At 46.8% G+C, this 27,437-nt stretch overlaps 2 protein-coding genes across 2 annotated transcripts; both read right to left on the bottom strand.

The window, feature by feature from the left end:
* Positions 1–6,671: 6,671 nt before the first annotated feature.
* ZNF589 (zinc finger protein 589) lies at positions 6,672–17,505 on the bottom strand. The gene is given in 5 exon segments (XM_027581938.1): positions 6,672–8,537; positions 8,539–8,662; positions 8,665–8,953; positions 8,956–9,047; positions 17,484–17,505. Coding segments are annotated over 5 exon segments (720 nt in total). The 3' UTR covers positions 6,672–8,344.
* A 4,868-nt stretch (positions 17,506–22,373) lies between these two features.
* LOC113917623 (cathelicidin antimicrobial peptide) lies at positions 22,374–24,605 on the bottom strand. The gene is made up of 4 exons (XM_027585515.1): positions 24,371–24,605; positions 23,607–23,714; positions 23,398–23,469; positions 22,374–22,569 (listed from the first exon to the last, which is right to left on the bottom strand). Exons 1-4 carry the CDS (start codon positions 24,566–24,568, stop codon positions 22,435–22,437), a joined length of 513 nt encoding a protein of 170 aa, XP_027441316.1. The 5' UTR covers positions 24,569–24,605; the 3' UTR covers positions 22,374–22,434.
* Positions 24,606–27,437: the final 2,832 nt, after the last annotated feature.

The raw sequence follows: 27,437 nt of genomic DNA, 5'->3' as shown, positions 1-27,437 counted from the left end.
AATGCAAGAAACAATCAAGGAGAACTCTGAAAGGTTCTCCGAAGGAGACTTCCAAACTAGAGGAACAACACAGCAGCAGGGCATCTTAGGTCTCCCTACACAACAGAACAAGGTGATCCAGACTAGGAATTTCCCAAACCCTAACCTGGAAACAGATGACAGCCCATCTGGCCTATTCCTTCCCATGACTAAATGGACTAAGTAGAAAGTCCAGCTCAAAACACCAGGCAAACTGACAAAGGAGAATTGATCAGGAGTACCAGCTATCAGTAAGCAGCCAGGGGAAGCACTCTATTTCCTAGCCAGGTCTGAGGCTACCATCACCCATGGAAAAATACTAAGGTGGTGGGTTAACACCCACAAGAGAGACTGAAACAAGTGCCCTAAGTCCAAGTTCTGTGACCAAAGTTAGACATCTAAGTCAAAGTCAAAGGTAAGCTCCAATATCCAAGTCAATCCCATGTCTGAGTTCAATGTCCAGGACAAGTTGAGTTCCAAAGTAAGGTTCCAGTCTAAGACCCAGGTCCCCCAGTCTAGGTCTAGGATTCTGGTTCAGATCAACATTCCAGGTCCAAGGTCATGTCCTGGTGTAGGTCTGAGGACTTGACATGATGTCAAAGTCTCAGGTTAGAGGTTGAAGTTCAAGTAAGTTCCAAAAAACCAAGTCTGAGGACAGGTCCAATATCACAGACAAACAGAGTTCCACAATTGATTTGATGTTTAAGTCCAAGGTCAAAGTCTATGTCCAAGGACCAGTTTGAGATCTAAAGGTCAAGTCCAAGATCGAGGCCCAAGGCTGAGGTTCCAGGTTCAAGGTCCAGGTCCAGAGTTTGAGAACAAGGTCATTAAGTCTACAACATAACAGGCCAAGGTCCAGGTCCAAGATCCATGTCCATTTCCAAAGCCCAGGTCCAACATAAGTATCCAAGATCAAATGCAGATTCACACCCTACATTCAGGTCCAAAGGGCAGATCCGAGTTTAAAATGTTCAGTGTCAAGTCTGAAGTCCAAAATACAGTTCTAATATCAAAGTCCAAGTCCATGTCCAAGGACCAGGTTTAATATCAGGACTAACTTACAGGCCAATTCCACACCCAAAATCTACAAGGTTCAGGAGCAGGTCGGTGTTCAGTTCCAAAGATTATATCTAAGATCTAGATCCAAGTCTAGGTCCATGGTCTAGGTCCAACACCTATGTTCATATTTGAGTCTCAGGTCCAGTGTTAGTGTTTAATGTCAAATCTAGGTCCAGGATCACAGTCTAGATTCAAGGCCCAATGTTCAAAGTTGAGGTACACTCAACCAATTCCAAAATTCAGGTTTAGGTCAAGACCCAAAATCAGATCCAAACCTGAGGTTCAAGGACCAGGTCCAAGGTCTAATTCTAGGTCCACTTCCCAGGTCTAAGATGAGTCCAAGATCCAGATTAAATCCATGTCTAAAGTCCAGGTTGACTATCTAGTACCAGGTTGCTCCAAGATCCAAATCCAAGTTCTAGTTCCAAGGTCATGTATAATCCATTCTGAATTATAGGGTTAGGGTCCAGAAATGTGGTTCAGCTTTAAGATCTGATTTCACATTTGAGATCCAAATCCAGGACTGAAGCGTAAGTCTAAGAACTACATCTATGTCTGAGGTCCAGGACCAAAGTCAATTTCATTGCTAAAACTCACTGGTAAGATCCAAAATCTTGTTCATACATGCAGGTTCAGGTCAAAGATCCAAATGTAGGCACAATTTCTATTTTTAAGGTAAGGCCTATTGTCCAAGAAAAAGCAAAATTTGAGATTCAGGGTCTCCTGGGTGGCTCAGTCAGTTGAGCGTCTGACTCTTGATTTTGGCTCAGGTCATGATCTCAGGGTCGTGGGACTGAGCCCCGTGTCAGGCTCCATGATCAGCGTGGAGTCTGCTCATCCCTCTCCCTCTGCTCCTCCCCCCACATCTCTCTCTCAAGTCCTGGTATTTGTCTAATGACCAAGTCTAATGTCAAGTATATGTTCCAGGTAAAATCAAAGCCTTAAGTCTAAGTCCAACATCCAAAACCAGGTCCGGATTTAGATCCAAAGATTAGGTACAAAGTCATGTACAAATTCTGGTTCAAGGTCCAAGTCCAAAGTCCAAGTCCATTTACATCATCCAGATCATGGTCCTAAGTCCAAGATGCAGATTGAAATCTGAGTCCCAGGTCCAAGGCTGAAGCATAGGTCAGATCCTTGACCAAAGTCCAGGTCTAATGTCAGTTCCTAAATGCTGAACAAATCCAGGTCTGAGGTTGAATTCCAAGGTTTAGGTTCAAAGTCCATGTCCACATACAAGGTCCAGCTCCAATGTCCAAGTCAAAAATCCAAGTTCAGGTCCAAATTCCAGGTAAAGGTTATATGCAGGATACTGGGAAAATCGAGGTCCAAAGTTCAGGTCCAATGTGCATGTGCATATCTAAAGATCATATCTGAGATCCAGGTCCAATGTACAAGTCCAATGTCAGGTAAAAATTCCAGGTCCTGTGTATGTCTAAGTTTCAGGTTCAATGTCCAGGAGAAGGTCAAAGTTCAGGATGGACATCCAGGTCTAAATACTTGGCCCAAGGTCATGTCACATCCAGATCTGAAGTCTAGGCATGGGGTCAGATCCATGGTCCAAGTATAAAGTCCAAGTCCTTTGTTAGAAGTTCAGATTCAACAACCAGGGGTGCCTGGGTGGCTCAGGTCATGATCCCAGGGTCCTAGGATTGAGTCCCTCATCAGGTTCCCTGCTCAGCGGGGATCCTGCTAGCCTGCTTTTCTCTCTCCCTCTGTCCTTCCCCCTCGTTCATTCTCTCTCTCTCCCTCAAAATAAATCAATAAAATCTTTTTAAAAATAATTTAGGTCCATGTCCAAATCCAGGTACTGGGTCCAAGGTCCAAGTCCATCAAAATCCAGGTCTGATTTTCTTCCAATCAAAGTTTCAGGCACTCTTCCAAAAGTCAAGGTCTAGGTCTAAGGTCAGGTTCAATGTTCTGGTCAGGTCAACATCCAGTTCCAAGTCCAAATTCCAAGTTCATATACAGAGTCCAAGTCAATGTCCCAAAGATACCACTTCACAGGATTATTGAGTTGTGGTCCTCAAAAATTCATATGTTGAAGTCCTAACTCCCAGTACTACAGAATGTAACCTTTTTTGGAAATAGGGTTGTTGCAGATGAATTAATTAAGATGAAGTTCATACAGGAGTAGGTGGACCCCTAATTCAATATGACTGGCATCCTTATAAAAAGAAGAAATTTGGCACAGACACACATACGGGAGAACTACCATGTGAACATAAAGACAGAGATTGGGGCAGTTCATCTACAAACCAAAGAATGCTGAAGATTGCCAGAAAAACACCAGAATCCAGGAAAGAGGTACAAAATTGATTTCTTCTTCACAGCCCTCAGAAGATATCAACCCTGCCAACAGCTTATCTTGAACTTTTAGCTTGCAGAACTGTTAAGACACTAACTTTCTGTTGGTTAAGTGATCCAGTCTGTGGTATTTTGTTATAGCAGCCCTACCATATAACACTCATGCTCCAGATCAAGATCCAAGTTCAGGCCCATGACCAAGGTCCAGATATAAGCTCAGGTCCAAGATTCTGGAAAAATACAGGTTGGAGCCCAAGATCTAAATATTGACCAAGGTCCAGGGGTCTAAGTCCAGGACAAATTCCAAGGTCTAAGTAAAAGTTTCACATCCACTTATAATATCTAGCTTATGAGCATTTCCAAGGAACTAGACAAATCCAGGTCCAAGGTGCATGCCTAACATACATGTGTAGACCTAAGGTCCTGATCCAATATCTACGACTAAGGTCACGTCTAACATATGAAGTTAAAGGTCCAGATCCAAGGTACAGTTCCAAGGTAAAAGTGACTAAATACAATCAAGATACTGGGATGCCTGGGTGGCTCAGTTGGTTAAGTGTCTGTCTTCAGCTCAGGTCATGATCCCAGGGTCCTGGGATCAAGTCCTGCATTGGGCTCCTTGCTCAGAGGGGAGCCTGTTTCTCCCTCTGCCTGCCACTCCCCCTGCTTGTGCTCTCTTTCTCTGACAAATAAATAAATAAAATATTTTTTAAAAAGTGAATAAATACATACCAAAAAAGTCATCTTTTACTTTCACTTTCTTAATGGTGTCTCTTGAAGCACAATAGTTTTAAATTTTAATTAAATCCATTTTATCATTTTTTCCTCTCATTTGTTGTGCTTTTGGAGATCTAAGATTTCACTGCCTACCCCAAGATCTCAAAGGTTTGTGCCTATGTTTTCCTCTGAGTTTTATAATTTTAGCTCTTACCTTTATGTCTTCCATTAATTTGACAGCAAATTACATATCTGATAAAAGGCTTGAATCAAAAACATAAAGCACTCTCAAGACTCAATAATAGGAAAGCAAACACCCAATAAAGAATATGGGCAAAATGAAAAGATGTTAAACATTATTACCCATTAGGGAAATGTAAAATAAGACCAAGATGAGATACCACTATACACTTATTAGAATCTCTAAAATTAAAAATATTATCCATAGCAAATGTTGGTAAGAACGTGGAGAAAACTGAAACTCTCATACACTGCTGGTGAGTATAAAAAAATGGGACAACCACTTTGGAAAAGTTTGGTAGTTTTATAGTAAAAAGTCAAGCATACACCCATTATATGACACAATCATTCCACTCCTATGTTTTTACCCAAGGTATCTGAAAGCATTTGCCCATACAAAGAATGGTACATGAATGTTCATAATACAGCCCAAATTGGAAACAATCCAAATGTCCATCAACAGGTAAATGGTTAAATTATGACTTATTCACACAATGGAATATTACTCAGCAATAAAAAAAGAATGGACTATAGATAATCCATGGGACAGAAAGGAAAGAGCACTGGATTGAGAACTGGGCTTCAAGAACTGGTTCAAACTTTTTTTTAAGGTTTTATTTGTTTATTTGAGGGAGAGAGAGAGAGAGAGCGCATGAGGGGTGGGGCAGAGGGAGAGGGAGAAACAGGCTCCCCGCTGAGCAGGGAGCCTGATTCAGGGCTCGATCCCAGGACCCTGGGATCATGACCTGAGCTGAACGCAGATGCTTAACCGATTGAGCCACCTAGGCACCCTGGGCTTTAAGAACTGCCAAAGAGAAGTTTGACAGTGAAAAGAAATCATAATAGATACTACATGTTGTGCAGACACAGATCTGGCTCCATATGACCATTATTTTCTGTAAGAAAATAACTTCCAAGGTTTAAAAATGATTATTTACAGAAGATGGCTACATGTATTTGTTTTAACCTGAAATCAAGTAAATTCATTTTCTATTTCCGCAACTTTACTTAAAATCAAATGAAACACTTATGACTAAAATACACCAGATTAATAAAAATATACTAGATTAATAAAAATATTCCAGATTAATAAAAAATATCTTTAGCACAGATTCAGCTTGAAAACAGGTGGTAACATAGAAATCCAGCAAAATTTGGACATTTCAAAGACAATTTCCTCTTCACAGTAGCTATACAACATTCAAAAAATTTTTTCACCTGTCAGCCTCCTCCCACTGCACACAATCCTCTCCCATGGAATTGTAATCTCTAAATTCAAACATTCATCTACCCAAGAATTCCCTCCCATGCATTCATTATCCAACAAATTCTCCCTCAGGCTTATTCTTCTTGGTCACATATGGGCCTAGGGAGCCTGGGCCCTTGAACCATCCAAGGGCAGGGTGAAGAGTGAGATTCACTTCCCCAGATGAGCAGCGTGGATGCCTAAACTGAGTCCACATTTATCCCAGTTCTCCAAGAGCATCCAGGATTCACCTGTCCTGGATTCTAAGGTTCTGAGAGCCCATGATCCCTTTAAGACTCATATATGCCTGAGCCTCATTCCACCCTTCTCTCTCACTCCCTGGAGAGAGGCTCGCCCTAGGGCCCAGCATCTGAACTACAGGAGCCACATATGGGGACTTTAATTCCCATCTCTCACCGCAAGACCTAGAAAGAGACAGGGTATGAAGGGCCCTCTCAAGTGTGGAAAGTAGGAGCAGAGACAAGGGATGTGGGAATGATGATGGAAACAGCTGCAGAAAACCAGGACCCCTGGACTGAGTCAATAGAGCACTCCCACAAAGCCTCATGGGAAAGTGGCCTCAAAACACAGACCTCTTAAGATGTTAAAACTGTGCAAAAGTGGGGTGGGGTAATGAGGGTACCTCCATTACTCGGGGAGGCAGAGGGTAGGGAATCAGTTACAGCAACTAGAGCTGAACTTTGAAGCTTCTATCTCATCCCCGCAGAAGTTGGGATAGGGGCAGAAACAGTGAGTAGCCCCTCTAGCGCCCTCTCTGCCCCACCCCCACCCCCAAAAAGCACTCTTCCCCACAGTCCCAGCCTGCAGGTACTTCAACATTAAAAGAAAATTTGGGACGCCTGGGTGGCTCAGTCAGTTAAGCGTCTGACTCTTGGTTTCGGCTCAGGTCATGATCTCAGGGTCCTGGGATTGAGTCCTGCGTTGGGTTCTGCACTCAGCGTGGAGTCTGCTTGTCCCTCTCCCTCTGCTCCTTCCCCTGGCTTGTGCTCGCTTTCTCTCTCTCTCTCAAATGAATAAATAAAATCTTAAGAGAAGAAAAGAAAAGAAAATTTGGGGCAGGAAGGAAGAAGTCTATACTGAGGGACAAAGCTGAGAAAAAAAGGGGGTGAAGCGTTTGTAGGGCTAAGGAAAATTGCTTCAAAAGGGGCAGAGCCAGAGAACTTTGGGGTGAGGTTGAAGGACAATGCCAGTAGGAACACAGGAGCTGTCCTGGTCTCAGTTTTATTTCAGGCCCTGCAGCCTTTTAAGTCTCTTATCATCCATCAGAAATGAGCCATTTGCCCCTACAGCAAAACTTCAGCTAGGAGCACCTGGGTGGCTTGGTCCGTTGAGCGTCTGGCTCTTGATTTCAGCTCAGGCGTCAGGGTCCTGGAATGCGGCCCTGCATTGGGCTCTGTGCTCAGCATGGAGTCTGCTTGTCCTTCTCCATCTGCTCCTCCCCTGCTCTCTTTCTTTGTCTCTCTCTCTCAAATAAATAAATAAATTTTAAAAGAAAAAATAAAAAAAGAGGAAGACACAGGAGGGACTGATTCCTGACCGAAAGGAACCCGAAGCTATCTGCCCTGGCCTGGACATCGGTCCCCTCTGCATCTCTTCCTGTGATTCCTGAATCTGACAGTGGTCTCACAGGCACGTGCGGTGTCTCTACGATGTCTGTGTGGATTTTAATAGAAAACGAACATTTTTTCTTTCCATCATGTGGGTCAGGAAGGGTCATTTGGGCCCTGGGGAGGTAACATAGGCAAGAGTGGCTCCGGTTCAAAGAGCTTTAGCAACATAGTGAGGACAGATATGAGCCTGTGGCTAAAAGACTGGACCCAGAGAGTAGGGGCGCTTTAGAGGGGCCGTGCTTAAAAGCCCCAAAACCTGGTATTGTCAGGCTGATGGTGGGCATTGCTAGTGATCTTACACCTGCCAGGGGAGGACCAAAGCAGCATGGTTACGAGATCTAAGTCCCGAGACCGAAGAACTTTGGGGTGTGGTTAAAGGGACCTGGGTTTGGGATTGGAGGGGTAGCAGGAAGACATGGCTGAGGAGTCCCTCAGATTACAGGCTAGAGACTGAACCCTGAGCAATCCCTAAAGGGAGGGGTAGAAGAGGATGCAGCAAAGGTTAGGGACATAGAAAAAAAGGGAACAGGAGAGTGTCATAGAAGTCAGTGGAAGTTAATGGACTTGCAGAAGGAAGCAAGAAGTAGTCGATGAGGTGTGAAGTCCGCTTCTCCAAGGGGAGCATCACCTGGTATCTCTGTTCGCAGAAGCTAGACCTCTACCACCTTCACACTCACAGAAGGGGTCAGGGGTCAGAAGACTGTTCCTGAAGCCCTCTCCGAGCTGGCACGGGGTTGGTCATGTATGGAGGACAGATGTGACTCTCGGTGTTTCTTAAGAGGTCACCTCCAGCTAACACTTTGCACTCCCTGTACACAGGCTTCTCCCTGAGTATGTCCTTTGCTCTGTGATGAGGAGTGATGTCCAGCTAAAGCCTTGTCCACATTACCTTACAATTCAAGGCTTCTCCCCTGAGTGCATCCTCTGGTGTGGCTGACGGATGACTTGTTGCTAAACACACACTCTCGCTCTCCACACACCTAAGCCTTTTTCCTGAGTGTGTCCTCCAGTGTCTCATGAGGGCTGACTTATAGCTAAAGCCTCACCCATATTCCCTGCACACATAAGGCTTTTCCCCTGAATGTGTCCTCTGATGTGTGCTGAGAGTAGACTTGGGGCTAAAGTCTCACCCACACACCATGCACTTGTAAGGCCTCTCTCCCATGTGTGTCCTCCGGTGTGTGCTGAGGACTGTCTTGTGGCTAAAAGCTTGCCCACACTCCCCACACACATGCGGCTTTTCCCCTGTGTGTGTCCTCTCATGTCTGATGAGATGTGACTTCCTGCCGAAGCCTCGCCCACACTCCCCACACACATGTTTCCCCTGTGACTGCCTTGTGTCTGAATAGGTTTGTCTTCTGGCTGAAATCTAGTCCACGCTCTGCAAACTCAACTGCTCCAAATCCTGAGGTTTCTACCCTCTCAGGAACCGTGTGCACACCCCAGAGCTCGTCCTATGGGCTAGACTGAGTTTTACCTTCAATACTCAGTTGCCTGCCTGGGAGCTTACTGATGGTCCCTGGGGTGAGCTAGGGAAAACCTTGGAAGTCCCCCTCTCATTTGTACTCCCAGACAAGGGTTAAGAACCTCCTCTTCCTCGATCTTCTGCTTTGGCCTCCCGGTGGTTTTTATCAGAACGCTGTTGCCGTTGCCGTTGCCGTTGCCATTGCCACTGCTGATCCTCTCGGCAAGAATCTCCTGGTTGGAGTGGACTTACTGAATGTAAATCTGGAATATAGGATGACTGAGTAGTTAACTTGGACTGAGAAATTGCTGCTTGCCAAAGGCCAGAAGGCAGGAGGGCCAGGGATGAACTTCCGGTTTTGATTCTGCTGAAGAAAGGAAGAAATGAAGTTCGGAGTCAGAGTAGTCCTAGGAAAGGCTCACTGGGCTCTTCTTCCTTGTCTTACGGTTAAGATCTAATCCATTAATCATTCACAATGATTCATGTCTGTCTCCCCAAGATGAACTTCACAGGACCCACATTTCCATTCAACGTCTTTAAACTTTTTATATGGAAATAGTTTCAAATGTACAGAAGAGTTGCAAGATTAAGAACAATACAAAGAACATCTGGGCACCCTCTACCCAAATTACCTATTGTTAACATGTGTATGTTATATTTGTGTGTATGTGTGTATAGGTTTATGTATGTGTATTTATTCTCTGAACCATTTGAGAGTATACTGCATACATCATGGTCCTTTAATCCTAAATACTTGGATGTGTATCTCATAAAAGTGGGGTATTCTCTTTCATAACTACAATACAGTTATTAACTTCAGTAGATTTGACATCTATATCATACCTGTATCTAACTTCCATATATATTCCAATCTTGTCAGTTGAGCCAATAATATCCTTTTATAGCACTTTCCCTGCAGTACAGGATCCGGTCTAGGATTAGGTATTATAATTAGTTATCACATTTCTTTAGTTTCCTTCCCCTATTTTTAGAGAACATTCCTCATGGTCTAGAATATAGAGAGAGCATTCCTAATGTTTTCCCATGATTAGATTCAGATTATGCACTGTACTCAATTTTTACATATTACATCTTTTACTTGAACCCAAAAAACCCACAGCAAAACTTATTATCTACCTAATATTGTACATATTATCCTAACAAGGAATCCTCCAAGTAAGCATCAGGGGCATCTTCAGCTCTGTAAGTGTCTGTAATTATACTAAAATTATATTATAGGCCATAACCAGTTACACTGACACAAATAGCTACAACCATTTGTTTCCAACAAGAGAGAACCATCTTTATGACCTATATGGGAATGTCCTTTGTGACTTTTCCTATGGAAAGAAAGAATAATTGACATAAGAGTCACTCAGTCTGGATGTCCTCCAACGTAGACGGTAGTATGGAACAGTGGTTATAGAGCATATGTGAGGGGTGCCTGGGTGGCTCAGTCGTTAAGCATCTGCCTTCGGCTCAGGTCATGATCCCGGGATCCTGGGATCGAGCCCCACATCAGGCTCCCTGCTCCAGGGGAAGCCTGCTTCTCCCTCTCCCACTCCCCCGCTTGTGTTCCCTCTCTCGCTGTGTCTCTTTCTGTCAAATAAATAAATAAAATCTTAAAAAAAAAAAGAGCATATGTGAAATCTACGTTTGAGTTTCCCTATCCATTCAGAGATACTAGTTAAAGGACTAGTATGCATCATGCTCCAGGGAGTGGAGATTCAGCAACAGAAAAGACAGGTAAGCACAACTGACTTAAGTGATCTTGGCTCTTGGCCTCCTGAATTAGTCCAAGATATGCTCTTCTCTGTTTCCAAAAATCAACACATGCACAAATTTTACCATTTGGCTGCACTTACCTAAGAAATAATCAAAACTGGATCGCAATTGTTTCTAACCATCTAAAGATGATAAACCATGAACTTTTTTTAAGATTTTATTTATTTATTTGACAGAGAGAGAGATAGTGAGAGCAGGAACAGAAGCAGGGGGAGTGGGAGAGGGAGAAGCAGGCCTTCCACTGAGCAAGGAGCCCAATGTTGGGCTCAATCCCAGGACCCTGGGACCATGAACGGAACTGAAGGCAGACGCCCAACGACTGAGCGACCCAGATGCCCCAAATCATGAACTTTTTGAAATCATGGGAGACCAGAAGACCCTTTATTGGCCCTAACTGAAGACTCTTTCCAGATTCATTCCATCCCATGCAGAATGCTAATTTTTTATACTTTTATTAGCACAAATGCCATAAAACTGCCTTTCTAGTCCTTAAACATCCCTGACATTTCTCTGTGAACTATTCAGTAAAAGGTTTTCTACTGGTATTTATATCTTTATCTGACAATTAAATAAACTCAGAATTTTTTTTTTAGTAAGTTTTGGTGGTCTTTGCTTTATGACCTGACATTTGGATTGTAAGAGTTGTTTTTACCATTAGTATTTGCCATAATACATAGCACTTGCTATGGCCCAGCATTTTGCTGTACAATGTTTTTCATGAAAATCAAATTTAATTCTGCTATTATCATTTCATAGATGGGGAAATTGAGGTTTAGAGGGGCTAGGTAACTTATCCACAGTTACAAACTAAGAAAAGACAAGACAGGTCTCAGGATGTGCTCTTAAACAAACCACAGATAACTGACTACTTAGCACACAAAGGCTTATATCCTACTCAATCTGTCCTTAAAGGGAGAAAAAAAAAGCTTCTAAGCAAAAAATGACACTCTTGCTGCCTTGACTAGGTTTTTGTAGAAAAGAAGCCAATGAGAATTAAGCCCTGGACACAGATACAGTCTTCTGGGGGAAAAGCTAACCAAATTTGGCGTCTAAACTAAATCTGGAGGCAGTCTAGGGCTGCAAAGCTGCCACCAAGACATCCTGATCAGGTGATTTCCAAACACCCAGCCCAACTGCACTGACTCAGGACAAAATGGGGGGTAGCTAAGTCATGCTGCTCCAGAGGAGCTACTGAACCCAATCCTACCAGGACCCTCACCCATTCAAAAGGTAGTATTCCCTGGAGCCTGGAGAGCTCTGCCCTGAGATCAGGAATAGAGGAAAGGGGTGGGAGTGGTGAATAAAGCCAATTCTTTCTCTTCCCTTTTTTTTTTTTCTCTTAGAGTTGCAGGGAGAAGGAGGGAGAGAAAATTTCAGGCTGACTCCATGCTGAGCACACAGCCTGAGGCAGGGGGTCAATCTCGTGACTCTGAGATCATGACCTGAGCCAAAATCAGGAGTCAGATGCTCAACCAACTGAGCCACCCAGGTGCCCCTCTTCCATCTTTATTCTACATTTCTAATAAATAGGATTCTTCACTTAAAACATTTTTTTAAGATTTTATTTATTTATTCATGAGAGACAGAGGGGGAGAGAGAGAGAGAGAGAAGCAGAGGGAGAAGCAGGCTCCCAAGGAGCAGGGAGCCTGATGCGGGACTCGATCCGAGGACCCTGGGATCATGACCTGAGCCGAAGGCAGACGCTTAACCATCTGAGCCACCCAGGCACCCTTAAAACATTTTTTTTTTAAAGTCCATAATGTTCTGAGTAAAAGCCAAGCTCCTCAGAAGGCCTGCTAGGTTCCACATTCTCTGGTGATCTGCTGCCTCTCTGACTCCATTTGGTCTCCACCCTTCATTTGCTCCACTGGACCCATGCTGATCTCCCCTCCTGAAGCCTTGCATTGGCTGGTTCCTATGTCTGGAACACCTTTCTCCCAGACATATCACTGGTATATTCCAAGAACCTGAAACTGGGCCTAACATTGAAGAGTTAATAGATATTTTTGAATGAATGAGTGATAGGAGCAGAGTTAATTAAGAAAGAACTAAAAGGTGAAGCAGAAGACAGGTAAGAGATTGTTAGCACTGTCACAACCAAAGCCTCCTTTTTTTTTTATTTTTTTTAAAGATTTTATTTATTTATTTGAGAGAGAGAGAGAATGAGAGATAGAAAGCATGAGAGGGAAGAGGGTCAGAGGGAGAAGCAGACTCCCTGCTGAGCAGGAAGCCCGATGCGGGACTCGATCCCGGGACTCCAGGATCATGACCTGAGCCGAAGGCAGTCGCTTAACCAACTGAGCCACCCAGGCACCCAGCCTCCTTTTTTTAAAGATTTTATTTTTAAGTAATCTCTACACCCAACGTGGGCCTTGAACTCACAACCCTGAGATCAAGAGTCACATGCTCCTCCAACTGAGCCAGCCAGGCACCGCCAAAGCTTCCTTTTATCATCTGTTTTCTAACATCTCATTTACTGTCCTGAAATGAAATTTCAATTTAATAAGTTGTGCCCATACAAAGAATATTTTTAAGATAAGGTAATACCCTATCCAAAATATCAAAAAGGAATTTACAATAAAATATTATGCATTTCAATATGAATTTCTTGTCAGGACGACATTAAGAGACATAACAAAGCAATCAGATGCTCACAGCTATAGGCAGATCATCGTGGACGTGAAGTTACACATGCAGACAGACGTGGATGTACCTTTTGATGACAGACATGTGTCTATTTTTTTGGTGACAGACACACGTGTGCTGTAGAGGTGATGACTCAAACACTACCCAGCACTGCCACTGGTGATGTGATTTTTTTTTTCATATTGGTGAACACCTCTTGGTAAAGTTTGAAAGTATTTTCCTCGATTTACGATCTATGCAAAAATTACCTTACAATATTATCTAAAACAGATTTATATTCTAGATTCAGAGCATTACAAACAGATTCATGGCCCATGGGGAAAAATCAGGAGAGGGAAGAATGATACAGATTGAAGAGACATTAAAAAAATGGAATACATGGATCTTGTCCGGATCCTGATTCAAGTTTGCAAAAAGACTTTTTTGAGATGTTCAGGTAAATCCGAACATGGACTAAGTGTTAGATGATATGGAAGCACTACTGACAATTTTGTGAGATATGATAATGATACTGTGGTTATGTAAAGCAAAATGTCCTTATTTAGTAGAGTTGCACTGTGATTTACTTAGGAGTGGTATGTCACTTTATATGGGATTTGTTTTAAAAAATTCAGCAATAAGAGAAAAAAATATGGAGAGGAAGGAAAGGATGAATCAAGAGTGGCAAAACATTTCAAAGCCTAAAATCGATCCAATAGGATCCAAAGTTTCAGTGTAAAGATTAATCTGAATCAGGTTATTTTAAGGCAATTTTAACATAGTCCTCAGAATCAACAAAATATGTGAGCATAGAGAATAAGATCAGATGAAACAAGATAAAAACAAGACCAAATTAGATTGGCCAGTTGAAAGCAAATTCAGGGATGCCTGGATGGCTCAGCTGGTTAAGTGTCTGCATTTTTGGCTCAGGTATGATCCCAGAGTCCTGGGATCAAGTCCCATGTCCAACTCCCTGCTCAGCAGGGGGTCTGCTTCTCCCTCTCCATCTACCCCTCCCCCCTGCTCATGCTCTCTCTCTCTTTCAAATAAATAAAATCTTAAAAAAAAAAAAACTCTCGGGCGCCTGGGTGGCTCAGATGGTTAGGCGTCTGCCTTCGGCTCAGGTCATGATCCCAAGGTCCTGGGATCGAGTCCCGCATCAGGCTCCCTGCTCCTTGGGAGCCTGCTTCTCCCTCTGCCTCTCTCTCTCTCTCTCTCTCTCTCGCTGTCTCTCATGAATAAAAAATAAAATCTTAAAAAAAAAAAAAACCTCTCCTTCTCTCTGCCCCTCCTCCCTGCTCACTTGTGTGTGCGCCCTCTCTCTCTCTCTCAAAAAATAAATTTAAAAAAATCTTTAGGGGTGCCTGGGTGGCTCAGTTGGCTAAGCATCTGCCTTCAGCTCAGGTCATGATCTCAGGGTCCTGGGATCAAGCCCCAAGTCAGGTTCTCTGCTCAGTGGGGAGTCTGTTTCTCCCTCTCCCTCTGCCCTTCCCCCTGCGTGTGCTCTCTCTCTCTCAAATAAATAAAATCTTTTTAAAATAAAAAAAACTCTTTTAAAAATAAAATACTATCATTTCAACACATAAGCAATATTGAAAGGTTATTGGTAGTTTATATTCTTTTCTTCCAAACATCTCTTCTGAATCAGGTGCATACTTGACAGAGCATATCTCAATAATGACCTTAAATTTTCAAAGGTTAAAGGAAAATGTAGTCTTCACCAAAAAAATAAATAAATAAATAAACTTGTGGGGCAGAAGACACAAACAGACATTTCTCCAAAAAAGACATCCAGATGGCCAACAGACACATGAAGAGATGCTCAACATCACTCATCATCAGGGAATGTAAATCAAAACTACAATGAGGTATTACCTCATACCTGTCAGAATGGCTAAAATCAAAAACACAAAAAACAACAAGTGTTGGCGAGGTGGCAGAAAAATAGGAACCCTTGTGCACTCTTGGTGGGAATGCAGACTGGTGCAGGCAGTGCGGAAAACAGTATGGAGGTTCTTCAAAAAGTTAAAAATAGGACTACTCTATGATCCAGTAATCACGCTACTAGATATTGACCCCCAAAATACAAAAACACTAATTCAAAGGGATACATGCACCCCATGTTTAGAGCAGCATTTTTACAATAGCCAAATTATGGAAGTAGCCCAGATGTCCATCAATAGATGAATGGATAAAGAAGATGGGGTATTTATATATAATGGAATATTACTCAGCCATAAAAAAGAATGAAATCTTGCCATTTGCACTGACATGGACAGAGCTAGAGAGTATAATGCTAAGCAAAATATGTCAGTCAGAGAAAGACAAATACCATATGATTTCACTCATATGTGAAATTTAGGAAACAAAACAAGCAAAGGGGAGAAAAATAGATAGAGACAAACCAAGAAACAGACTCAACTATAGAGAATAAACTGATGGTTACCAGAGGGGAGGTGGGTAGGGGGGTGGGTGAAATAGGTGATGGGGATTAAGGAAGGCAGTTGTCATGACGAGGACTGGGTGATGTATGGAAATGTTGAATCACTATACTGTACACCTGAAACTAATATTATATTGTCTGTTAACTATACTGGAATTAAAGTTTTTTAATTAAATAAATAAATTTGTGTTTGATGGGGAAATATTTTAGACTTCTTCAGTATTTAGTTACAAATTAATTAAAAGTAAATTTTAAAATGTGGTTCCTCAGTAGCACTCGCCACAACAGGTGGTCCACAGTCACTTGCGGCCAATGGCTGTGAGAGCAGAGAGTGCTGACGGTCCCCCGGAGGGAGGGGGGCCGGAGATTCCGGCCGGCGGCCGTTAGCACCATGGACAGTGTACAGGAGCGCCCAGCCTCAACCGCCGCACACCCTGAGGGCCAGCCGCGGCCTCGGATACCGCGGACACCAGGAGAGCTGGGGCTCGGCGCCTGAGGTCCGAGTGCGGGAGAAAGCAGGCGGTCACCTCCTGTCTCCCTGTCCCTTCGCCAGGCCGAAGGCCACCTGGCCGGCCGCCTCACCGTGAGCCGCCGAACCCGGAGCAGAGCCCGCGCCTGGGCTGACAGGGAGGCGAGGCGGGGACGGCAGCGGTGACAGTGGCAGAGGCAAGTCGAAGGAGAACCGCGCAGAGATCCCCCGGGCCGCCAGTGGCGTTAGACGGCGGAGGGGATTCTAAAGGAAGTGCGTCACTGTGCGGCGAGCAGCCTGCCGGGAAGTGTAGTTCAGAAGCAGAACGCTCCTCTGGCAGTAAACCCCCTCCAGTTCTTAGATGTGATCCTAGGTGCTGGGAGCCGTCACCGCGTGTGAACAGTGCCATGACCTCATGTAATCAGGACCATGACGTCACACGATCAGAGCCATTGGCCCCAAGTGATGGGAACTGTGACCCCACTAACCGTGACTGTGACCCCCACATGCTGGGGCCATGACGCACGTTATCAGGGCATGCAGCCCCTGTGCTAAGGCCCCTGACCCGACTTGATCAGAGCCTTGACCCCATGTCCTCGGGGGCTGTGACCACCGCCTTGCTCAGAGCAGTCACCCCTATAGTGCTCAGGGCCTATTCTCCAAACCAGGACCCAACTTCACTGGGGTCTGGACCGTAGGTCTTTGTGGCCGGGACCCCATGTCCTCATGTGGAAACCCAACTTCAGGTGGGGTTGTTACCCCTCCTGCAGGGTATGACAAGGTGGCATGTCATTAGCCATCTTTTATAAATTAGGTGTAGATAAGTCACTGAGTTAGATGGATGGAATAATTTGTGGGGGTGGCGAAGTGATTTCCATTCTTCCTGTTAAAAAACTATGGAAGGGAAAGGGGGAAGGAGAAGGCGAAGGGAAATCATGGCTCTGACCACAGTCGGAATGGTTTTATGATATATTAGGGGTGGGAGAGATTTTAGCAGTCTCTCCTCTGCTGTCCTGCCCACCGCTCCCTTGCAGCATATTCAATAAACTTCTATCTCAATCAATCAATCAATCAATAGGATGGGAGAGATTTTAATGCCACTTTCTCAGGGCCATGACCACAGGTGACCAGAGCCCTGACCCACCTCATCAGGACCATGACCTCCACATGCTCAGGGCCGTGACCCCCATTCTCCCGGCTGTGAGGAGGCTCTGACCCGCCCTCAGGAGGGAGGCGGCAGGCACCCGCACCCTGCTGCGGGATGGAGAGGGTCCTGCAGGTCTTGGATCCCGGAGCAGCCAGACAAGTTGGGGAGGGAGTGTGAAGGACTTATTTTTCCCTTATGCTCTCCATGTTTTTTAGTGACCTTTGATCCTCTCAGATTATCTCATATTAAGCAATATAATATGGCTGTTGAAGACACTGAATTTACAATCCAAAAGAACTGATGGCAAATCCAAAACCCACCACTTCCTCACTTTGAAGTCCTAGTTTCCCCATCATCGAAATGTAAATGAGGGGTCCTCTGTCCACTCAACACACTGCCTCTCAGATACAGGAAGGAGGCTTAAAAGATCACATCTCCTCAGGCAGTTTAATTGGGCTTTCCTTTGTAGATAAAGCTGAGTATTTCAAACTAGGCTGGTTCAAACAAAAAAACTCAGTATATTCTTGTGTTCTGATGTGAATATATATTAGGTAAAGAGATCAGATTCAAAATCAGGTTGTAATTACAGACGTTATACCGTCATTATTGTGGAAATACTACGGAATTATTATCCCAAGAAGGAATGTAATAATGTAACTTAGGGACTGGATGGATTAAGCGTGTCTACGGGAGAAAGTGTGCCCACAGCTCTGGACTGAGACAGCCTTACCCAGGAGCCTCCTTCACCCTATCCCGACAAGGATAACCAAGGCCACTCCGGCCACCTCCCCCACTCACCCAACCCTCCCAAGGCCCTTCCCTGTCTGCATCCCTGGGACTTTGGATCTGGAACATCAACCAGGAACACTCCCAGGGTGAGGGAGGTATTGATGGGTCTGAGCTCCGCTGTGCTCCTTGGATGACAAGAGCAGCATCTGGATGCAGACAGGGCAGGGGTTGGGGCTAAGCTGGCAGACAGGAAGGGCGAGCAAGACCCAGGATGGCTCTGAAGCTGGATTTGGGCAATGGGCAAGAAAACTGTCCTCTCTTTTACCAACTGTAGCTGAGGCTTGCCAATTTGCACCTTATTCGGATTTTGGAATCCAACAAGTCATGTGAAATTTCTATTCCCTAGCATGCAATGGGGAATGCAATAAAGATCGTGCCATGATTGGGTGAGACTGTGCTATATTTAGCTTACTAAAGTCTTTTCAGGCAATTTAAGTAAATCTGTCTATCCTGGAGAAATTATTTGACTTTTTCCTACCTTGTGTGAGGTTTCTGTTTTCCCTGTTTTGTTTTGGTTTGGTTTATCCCCCCTGTGCGATGTGGGGAGGTTACCCTTTATCTTCGTTAAGGAAGAGGCAGGGAAGGAGAGGAGCAGACATTCCCAGTGGCTGACTTCACTGGAGGCTTCTAAGTGCTCCCTCCCCGCTCTTGACCAAGGCTCCAGGTACCGTGGAAGCAGCCCATGGGGCTACAGATTCAGCTTGAGGAAATTCCTTCTGGCTCCTTTCGAAACTACCACCTCTAGTTCAGCTGTCCAGCCCGCCCTGGACCTCCCATGGGATGCTTCTCTTGGCCTAACCCGCCTGCATACTAATGGTTTGTTTGGATTGCTTCTTCACCTCAGGTTTTTCTTCTGGATTCCGCAGGCTCCCCTAACTCGTTTTCTTTTTTTTTGCCCCAGGCCAAAGATGCAGTACCCCAGGCTCCTGAGGTGGTCAGCCAGACCTGCCCTTGTGCCCCAGAACCAGCTGCAGGAACCAGGGGCCCAGAACCAGACCACAGAGTCCCCTCAGAACCACACTGATGTACACATCCTCATCCCTGCAAACAGGATCTGGCCAAACTAGAAACAGGCACTTGGTATCTTTCAAATGCCAAAAAGGCCTTTGTGAACAGGGAGGACCATTGGTGGTCACAAAAAGCAACAGGCTGACTAGCTCCAACATATGGAAGAGGGGAAAACACCTCCTGCCCCACTGAGCACGCTCTACCATCCTCATCTTGTAAAAGCCATGAACCCATGTGCTCTAAGGCTGAAGTTCATATTATGGGTCAGTCCGGTGACAAACAGTATGTCTAAAAGCAGCAAAAGGCTAAAGACAGACCCATGGAGACACCCTACTGATTTATTTAGTTGTTTAGAGGCCCTTATACCAATCAAAAGCTTTAAAGAACTATTTCTTTATTAGAGAGAGAGAGTGTGTGTGAGTGTGCAGGGGGGGTGGTGCAGAGGGAGAGAAACTCAAGCAGGCTCCATGCTGAACGTGGAGCCTGATACAGAGCTCAATCTCATGACCCTGAGATCATGACCTGAGCTGAAATCAAGAGTCAGACACTCAACTGACTGAGCCACCCAGGTGCCCCCAATCAAGAGCTTTAAAAACAAAAACAAACAAAAATCCCAAAACTGGCACTGAGATCACAAGTAAAAAATATTGTTCATCTTTGGAGCAATACAGTGACATTCTGCACTAGGTGAGCAGATGCGGACCAAGGCCAAACTCCACTCATCTCTGCTCATGGGTGGCATCTGGCTGGTTACAAGGCACCAGTTAATGCCCCTGACCTGCTGTGTGTCCTGGGGCTGCTCCAGTGAATGTGGCCCCAAACTCTGAGTTCCTATCCGCGATTTTCACCACGAGACCACAGCTAGGCAATATGCTTCCTCTGCCTCGTGTTTAAAGACATTCCAGTCTTGACTTACCAAAGTCATCCTTGGAATCACTAGAAAATACACGTTCCCCATCAGGCAAAACTCTCCCCTAAAGAGAAGAGAGGGACTGCCATTTCTCGGGTGCCTATTACGTGTTCTGGAGGCGGCAGCCCACAGCCCCCGTGACTGATACAGGTCAATGTCACCAGCTGCTCTGATCTTGTCTGTCTGGGGTGGTTCCTCTGATCACAAACATCTGTGGAGGCCATCTTCCCCTAAAAGGACCAGGCTAAAAATGTGGCTCCTGAATCCATGCTTTTGCCCCCAAACCAGCCACAAGGAGCAAAGACCATCCAACGAGCAGTTAAATGATTGACTCTAAAGCAACTACAAAAATAATCTAAGTAAAATATTGATTGTAGATTCTAATAGGTGGGTACATGTACAATTCTTTCAATGTACTTGAATTCTTTCAATTAACTTAATTGAAAGTTAATTAACTTCAAATTAACTTAATTCTTTCAATTAACTACTTTTTCATTTTTTCATTTTATTATTTTTTCAGTGAGCTCTATGCCCAATGTGGTGCTCAAACTCACCACCCCGAGATCAAGAGTCACATGCTCTACCGACTGAGCCAGCCAGGTGCCCCTGCTTAGCTACTTTTTAAATAAAATATTGAGAAAAATTTAAAAACTAAATAAATCACAAAGATGAACACCTTTGATGGAAGACAGAAAACCTATTTCCTAAAGCAAGAGCCTTTTCAGATCCTTGTAATCAGAGAAGACCACGTCCCTTCACTAAGACAATTAACTTTGATTTCCAGGGTGATCACAACGATGGCCCACAACAGGGCATGGGAATTCAGTAACTGATGAAGAGTGGCTGTCACAGAAGGGAGGGTCGAGTGGAGCCCACTCAACATGGGCCCGCTTGGGAAGGTGGGAGCCACGGGAAGCAGAAAACCTTAGCGTTGGGCGCCTGGGTGGCTCAGTTGGTTAAGCGACTGCCTTCGGCTCAGGTCATGATCCTGGAGTCCCGGGATCGAGTCCCACATCGGGCTTCCTGCTCAGCAGGGAGTCTGCTTCTTCCTCTGACCCTCTTCCCTCTCGTGCTCTCTATCTCTCATTCTCTCTCTCTCTCTCAAATAAACAAAACAAAACAAAACAAAACAAAAAATCTTAGCATGACCTGCTCACCAGGAAGAAGCAAGTATGACAGATAACAAAGGAAATTCTGTGTGATATCCTGCTTCCTGTTGCTCTCAGAGCAGGACGACTATGTCTTATTTTTGGTTGGCCCAGAAACAGATCTAAGACAAGGACGCAAGGGGAAGGAGTTTATTTGGCAGGCAAAGAGAGAAAGCAGCAGTGGGAGCACAAGTGAGACAGAGCAGGAACAGAAGCCAGAACAGGGTGTGTTAATAAACAGGTCATTGCTGTGGGCGACAGGGGCACAACCAGCTGGGGACCTGGGCGATGTGTAACCCATCTTGGAGTGGACCCACCCAAGGATCAAGGAAGAGAAAATATTTTTCCACCAACTCCCACCAGTCTTTGGTTGAGGCTGCTCCCTGGAGTGCCCTAGGGCCCAACTCCCCTAGCAAAGAGCCACAGGTATTTCTAGTCAGCTACTGACTGGCAAGTGGGCAAGACATTGACAGTGTCTGAAACACCCATGTCTCTCTCCTAGCCAGAGCTCTTCAGCCTGCTGAGCAAGATTCTTGCTTTTAATGGTGCCAAATGTTGGTACCATTTGATCCCTAAACACAAGCCCCCAACTTAAATCTGCTACCCAGCTAAAGAAACAGTGTTTTCCAATGCCAGAGGAGATGCCAGGAGCGATATAGTCTTTTCCAAAGTTAAAATTTTCTTTCCTTTTTTTTTTAAGATTTTTTATTTATTTATTTGACAGAGAGAGAGAGTGAAAGCGGGAACACAAGCAGGGGCAGTGGCAGGCAGAGGGAGAAGCAGGCTTCCCGCTGAGCAGGGAGCCGGACAGGGGACTCAGTCCCAGGATCCTGGGATCATGACCTGAGCCGAAGGCAGACGCTTAACAACTGAGCCACCTAAGTGCCCCCAGAGTTAAGATTTTCATTAAGATTTTCAAGGGGAATTGGAAATTTATGGGAATTGTACCAGCAGGCTGACCTTAGAACCCAGCCAGCCAGGAGACTGAACTGTGCCTCTGTGTTTCACAAAATGCTTGGTCCCTCCCTCAGCTGTCACCTCCATAGGAGCAGGAACAGCTCTGCAGTCTCTCCACTACCACTACACTCAGGGTGGATCTCCTGAATCACTACTGGGTGGTGTTCAACAAGGATGGTGGGAGGCATCTGAAGGGCATGGAGAAGAACCCGGAGAATGGAGACACTATCCTGGCCCTCCTGGCCCTACAGCCTCCCCCCAAGGCCTTCTGGATGGACTAGCTGCCCCCACTTTGGTGTTTTGCATGGATGCGCGTTCACGCACACACGCACAAGTCCTCCCAGAATTGAGGATTCGGTCATGGTAAGTGCGAGGAGGCAAGATAAGTAAAATTGAAGCTTGGAGGAAGTTGCTTTCACAAAACTTTATTTTTCAGGGTCCAGAAGCCTGAACCAGGGCAAAGCAGACCCTTAGGACTCTTTCTTGGCCTGAAGTTTCCTAAAAATGTTATTGATTTGCTGGCCAATTCTCTGAATCTTTTCAGCAATCTTCTGCCTCCCTCTCCTGATGAGATCACGCAGCCTGCCAAATCTGATTTCCATGACCTGTGCATCAGAAGGAAGCAGTTTCTTTATGGGGGCTGGGCTGGGCCCAGGGTCAAGACAAGACCCCTCCCCTCCTAGACACCCCCCTTCTAGGGCCACCCCAAGAGCCCTGAGGCTTCAGTTCATCCTCTGGCTATAACCTTCGGAGTGTGTGGTTGATTGAATCCCTACACCCACAAACAGATGAAGAAACTGGCCCAGAGATGGCAGGGGGCTTCCCAGGGTCTCACAGCTGAAAGCTCATTACTCAAAGGGGCTCTCAAGCATCAACAGGAGTCAGAATCCCCTGGAGGGTTTGTTAAAGTACAAATTGCTGGGCCCCACCCCAGAATCTGATTCTGTAGGTCTGAGTGGGGCCTGAGAATTTGCATTTCTAACAAATTCCCAGATTCTCAGGACGACACGTTGAGAACCACTGTTCTAAGGGATTGCAGAGACAGTCCTGGAGACCTGAGGCTCAGGTTGAAGGAGAAGCCCAGGGTAGGAGGGGCTTTCTCTGCCTGGATGCCACAGTGGTTAATTGGCCCATAGAATGGGGCGCCTGGGTGGCTCAGTTGGTTAAACTGCTGCCTTCAGCTCAGGTCATGATTCCAGAGTCCTGGGATCGAGCGCCACATCGGGCTCCCTGCTCATGCAGGAAGCCTGCTTCTCCCCTCTGCCTGCCACTCCCCCTGCTCGTGCTTTCTCTCTCTCTCTCTCTCTTTCTCTCGCTATCTCTCTCTGTGTGTCAAATAAATAAATAAAATCTTAAAAAAAAAAATTGGCCCATAGGATGTTCTATGCACCACCACCCCCATCAACCCCTGCAACCCAGAAGGGGCCACTCACCTCATCACAGTTGATGTCAAAGTGTCTTCTGTCCGAGTCCAGGATGACTGTCCCATCACACTGTTTCACCGGCTGAGAAGAGGAGGTTCCAGGTCAAATTGGAACCCCTGTGCCATAACCTCCCAGCCTCACCCCAGTGGCTGGAAATATTCCCAGGAAGCCACTTGTTTAGCTCCCAGGCGGGCATCTGCCAGCACCCGCAGCCTCACCCCATTGTCCTTGAAATCACACTGCTCCAGGGGCTGCTGTGTTGTCTTGGGACACACAGTCTCCTTCACGGTGAAGCTCACAGGCTTTGGGATGTTCGGGTCCTCGTCCTGGTCAAGGGAGGAAGTGGGAAGACCAGACTCAGGCTCATGCTTGCCTTCTCTAATCTGTATTCCTGCCCACCCCTCCCCCAAACCTTGCGCCCCCCACCAACCTCCCAACTAAGAGAGCAGCCTTTCAACAGCCCCTGCTATGTGCCTGGCACTGGCTCTGAGCTAAGGCACAGAGGTGAGGACAGAGCCCATTCCTGCCCTCACCAAGCTGAGAGAGCATGAACAGACCTCAGACAAGCTCTAATGAGTAGCACCTCCCCCTTAGGGGGCCACAGGAAAGCATGGGCCTCCTGGAAGCAAAGAAATTGCCACTGGAATCTCAAGGCTGAGCAGAGCCCTTCCCTGGGCAGGGAACTCACATCCCAGAGCCAGTAATCCCACTCTTAACCCTGGAACTTCCAGAAGGCTGAAAGGAAGTGGCACTTCTTCACCCAGTAGAGATTACAAGGCAAGAAGCACTCATGCTGGGGGGGGGGGGGGGGGGGGCGGAGCACACAGCTCTGGGAAGTTTTCCTGGAAGAGGTGGGACCGCACTTAAAGGTAGAAAAGCCTTCCTGACGTGAGCAAAGCATGAACAAAGGGAGGGACAGTACAGCCAAGACTGGCTGGTTGGAGCAGAGCCTCCCTCCTCACTGCCTCCCTCTTCCACTCACTCCCTGGGGCTCTGAGTCCAGCTTCAGGAGACGGTAGAGATTCTCCTCTGAGGACCGCTGGTTTAAGCTATCCACAACACGGAGCACAGCCTCCCTGTAGCTAAGGGTCCGGGAGGTGGCTGGAGTGATCACCAGGCCCAGCAGCACTAGCAACAGTGACCACCGCTCCAGGGAGGTGCGGTCCCTCTGGGTCTCCATGGTCCCCAAGTCAGCCTCCTCCCAACCTGCAGGTCCCTCCTTTATGCCCAGCCTGGGCTTCACGTGAAGACCCAACCAGGAGCCTTCCTGACCCTCCCATCACTGGCTGCCCGCCAGGATGTGGGCTGAGGCTTGCCTCAGCCCCTGCTGTTGTTGCCTCACGGGGCTCCCTGGCCGGTGGGCAAGTCCTCCTCATGTGCAACTAAAGAAATAGTTTCTCCATCTCCCTGACAATGTGTTGGCCTCTGCTAGGCCCCACAGGGGAGTGTCATTGCCGGGGTTGCTCAAGGGAGTTGAGTCCTCCCGGGGAGAAAGGGAGACAGGCAACTGTTGAACACCCTTCTCCCCAGATGACCCCCTCAGGAATCACAGTAACATAGTGTATTCACCACTCAATCTCCAGCCTAGGCACTGCCTTGCACCCAGTAGGCACTCAGCTAATGTTTGATGAATGAATAACAGTAACCACCCCTCATCTAGAGCCTGACCCCCACCCAGTTAGTCCTAAGGGAGACCTTCAAGGCCACACCATATTGTTCTCTGGACCCAGCCCTCAGCCAGTTCAGGGGCTCAGCTCTGGCTGTCCCCCTTTCCTGGGTTCTTCTCCACTGCCTTTCTCAGTCTAAAAATGGCCCCAGCTAATACCAGATGTGGCCCATTGCCCTGGCTCCTCCCCACCTGAGCCTGAGGAAGGGTCATCTACCTTCATTGACCCCCTCCTTGACTCTCTCTCACACTCAAGGCTGCTGCAGGCTGGCCAGCCCTCGCTGGATGCAGTGGTCTCTCCCAAGGCTTGTCTTTACTTGTGTAGGCACCGAAGACTGCTACTCCATTGTCCTCTGATGCCAGTCTCCTGGTTTCCCACTCACCTCCCTGGTACTCCTTCTCAATCTCCTCCAGGGACCCTTCTCTTGATGTGGGGGGCTGCTTCTCTTCCCAGTCCTCGCACCTCCCTGGGGACACCCACTCTCGGGACACCAGTTATCAGAGACAGACCTGCTTGTCCCCGCCAAGGTCACCTGGCCTGCTGTTTTGCTCAGTGCCATTGCATGAACCCTGAGATGAAACCTTGGGGAGTGCCCCACCCGCTTCTTCTTCCTGGGGATATTCCCTTCTGACCTCCCCCATGGCCCCTGTCCTGGTTTCTACCATCATCTTCTCTCCTCTGAAGTGTGACCATAATCTCCAGACTCCACTTTCTCTAGGTTCCAGGCTCTCCCCAGACCACAATCTACCATCCACAGCAATTTTTCAGGGACTCTTTCAAACCCCTGCCTTTAGGAGCCCACACGCCTCCTGGGCTGGTATCAGAGCCTGGAGTCTTGTTGCTCCCCATTGCCCTCACCCACAGTCCTGCACACCCCAGGCACCAGGATGCCCCATATACTCCAACTGCTTAGACTCCTCTGAGACGCCTTCTCTTTCTCGACCTCTGTACCTGATCCCTCTGCTTGGCGTGCCCTTCCACCTTGTGAAGACTTCCCCGACCTCCAACCAGACACAGCAACCTCCTCCTCTTTGTTCCTTTTTGCTTCCTCCAGAAAGTCTCCTCTGAATTGACCCCAGATGACTCTCTGTCCGATGCTCTGACTGAGACACCAGGTTAGGGTGGCTGTTTCTTAGGGGTGGAGAGAGCACTGCTGGGAGAAATGATCAGCCAAAGTGACAGAGAGGTCCAGAGGCCATGAGGCAAATGCCAGTCCCAAATCTCCTGTGGCATGGCCATGAGGCTGTGAGGCCTGGGGTAGCTCCTGACTCCAGGGGCCCATGGGACTCTTGGGGGCTCGGGTGGGGCACCTCGGAAGGTGGCAGCCTGGACGCATGCTGCTGGTTGCGCATTCAGCCTTGGGAAAAGGAAGGAGGAATGGGCTGCTGTGCAACCTGGTTTCGCAGGCCAGCTGTTGCCCCAGTGGCCTCTTGGTCAAGCAGGGCTTCACATTGGGGCCTTTTATAGCGGTTCTGCCCAGACTCCGCAATGACCACTGCGCACCTTTGTCTCCCCTGCAGGATTGCACTGCTGGAATGGGGCGGGGGGGGGGGGGGTCCTGAGCACCATCCTTTCCTAGCTGTGTGACTTGGAGCAAGTTGCTTTGTTTTCCTGGGCCTCAATGGGTTCTCCTTATCTTTAGGATGGGGATTACATGCCCTGCAGTATCTGCATGGGGACACATGTGACCGTGAGTGCAAAAGTGCATGTGTCCTGTCAAGTCTTGCACTCCCAGGGCATTTTTGTGAGTGGGGTCAGGGTCAAGTCTCCTTGCTCTGCAATTACTCAAGCTCAACTGTTCCCCAACAGATGCATGCCTGCATGCAGGTTTGAGAGTTGTGCCTTCCTTGCCAACACCGCCACCCGCTGCCCCAGGCCCCCGTTACATTCCTCCTCAGATTTAGCCTCTCCAGGAGGTCTGGCCCAGTGTCACCCCCAGCTGGCATCCTCTAGGATGCACCCCACACCCAACATCAGGATGGGAGGCAGCTCTCTAACCCTACCTTTAGTCTCAGGCTCGTCCCCGGGATAGGGCTACCTATCTCCTTAGACAAGAGTCATGAAGGCCTGAGCTGCCCTCTTAGACTTGGACTCCCCAAGCCACCCCTTCTGTCTAGCCTTCCCCCCAGGGCTTCCCAAATGTGACAAGTTTGTCCCACAGACAGAGGCTCCCGAGGGCAAGACTCTGCATTCCCTTCATCCCACAGGTTCCCGAGGGGACAGGACCCATTTCATCTTTGGACCCCTCTCAGAACCCAGCACTGGGCTCTGCCTTCAAAGGGATCCAGGAGCCAGCGGGTCCAGAGCCAGGTTTAGAAAACATCTGTCAAAAGAAAAGTTGCCCATCATAGGGGTGGTGATGGGTAATTTCTAGCAAATGTG

This window comes from Zalophus californianus, chromosome 1 (assembly GCF_009762305.2).
Source record: "Zalophus californianus isolate mZalCal1 chromosome 1, mZalCal1.pri.v2, whole genome shotgun sequence".
NCBI classification, from domain to species: Eukaryota; Metazoa; Chordata; class Mammalia; order Carnivora; family Otariidae; genus Zalophus; species Zalophus californianus.
This window is presented reverse-complemented; position numbering and strand designations above follow the sequence as displayed.

What these genes read in the sequence shown, in the direction of transcription:
- LOC113917623 (XM_027585515.1), bottom strand. Translation starts at nt 24,568, where the DNA reads ATGGAGACCCAGAGGGACCGCACCTCCCTGGAGCGGTGGTCACTGTTG. An exon ending in GTGATTTCAAGGACAATGGG is followed by an intron (nt 23,470 to 23,606) that starts GTGAGGCTGCGG and finishes TCCTCTTCTCAG; the next exon opens with CCGGTGAAACAGTGTGATGG. An exon ending in TTGACATCAACTGTGATGAG is followed by an intron (nt 22,570 to 23,397) that starts GTGAGTGGCCCC and finishes TCTGATGCACAG; the next exon opens with GTCATGGAAATCAGATTTGG.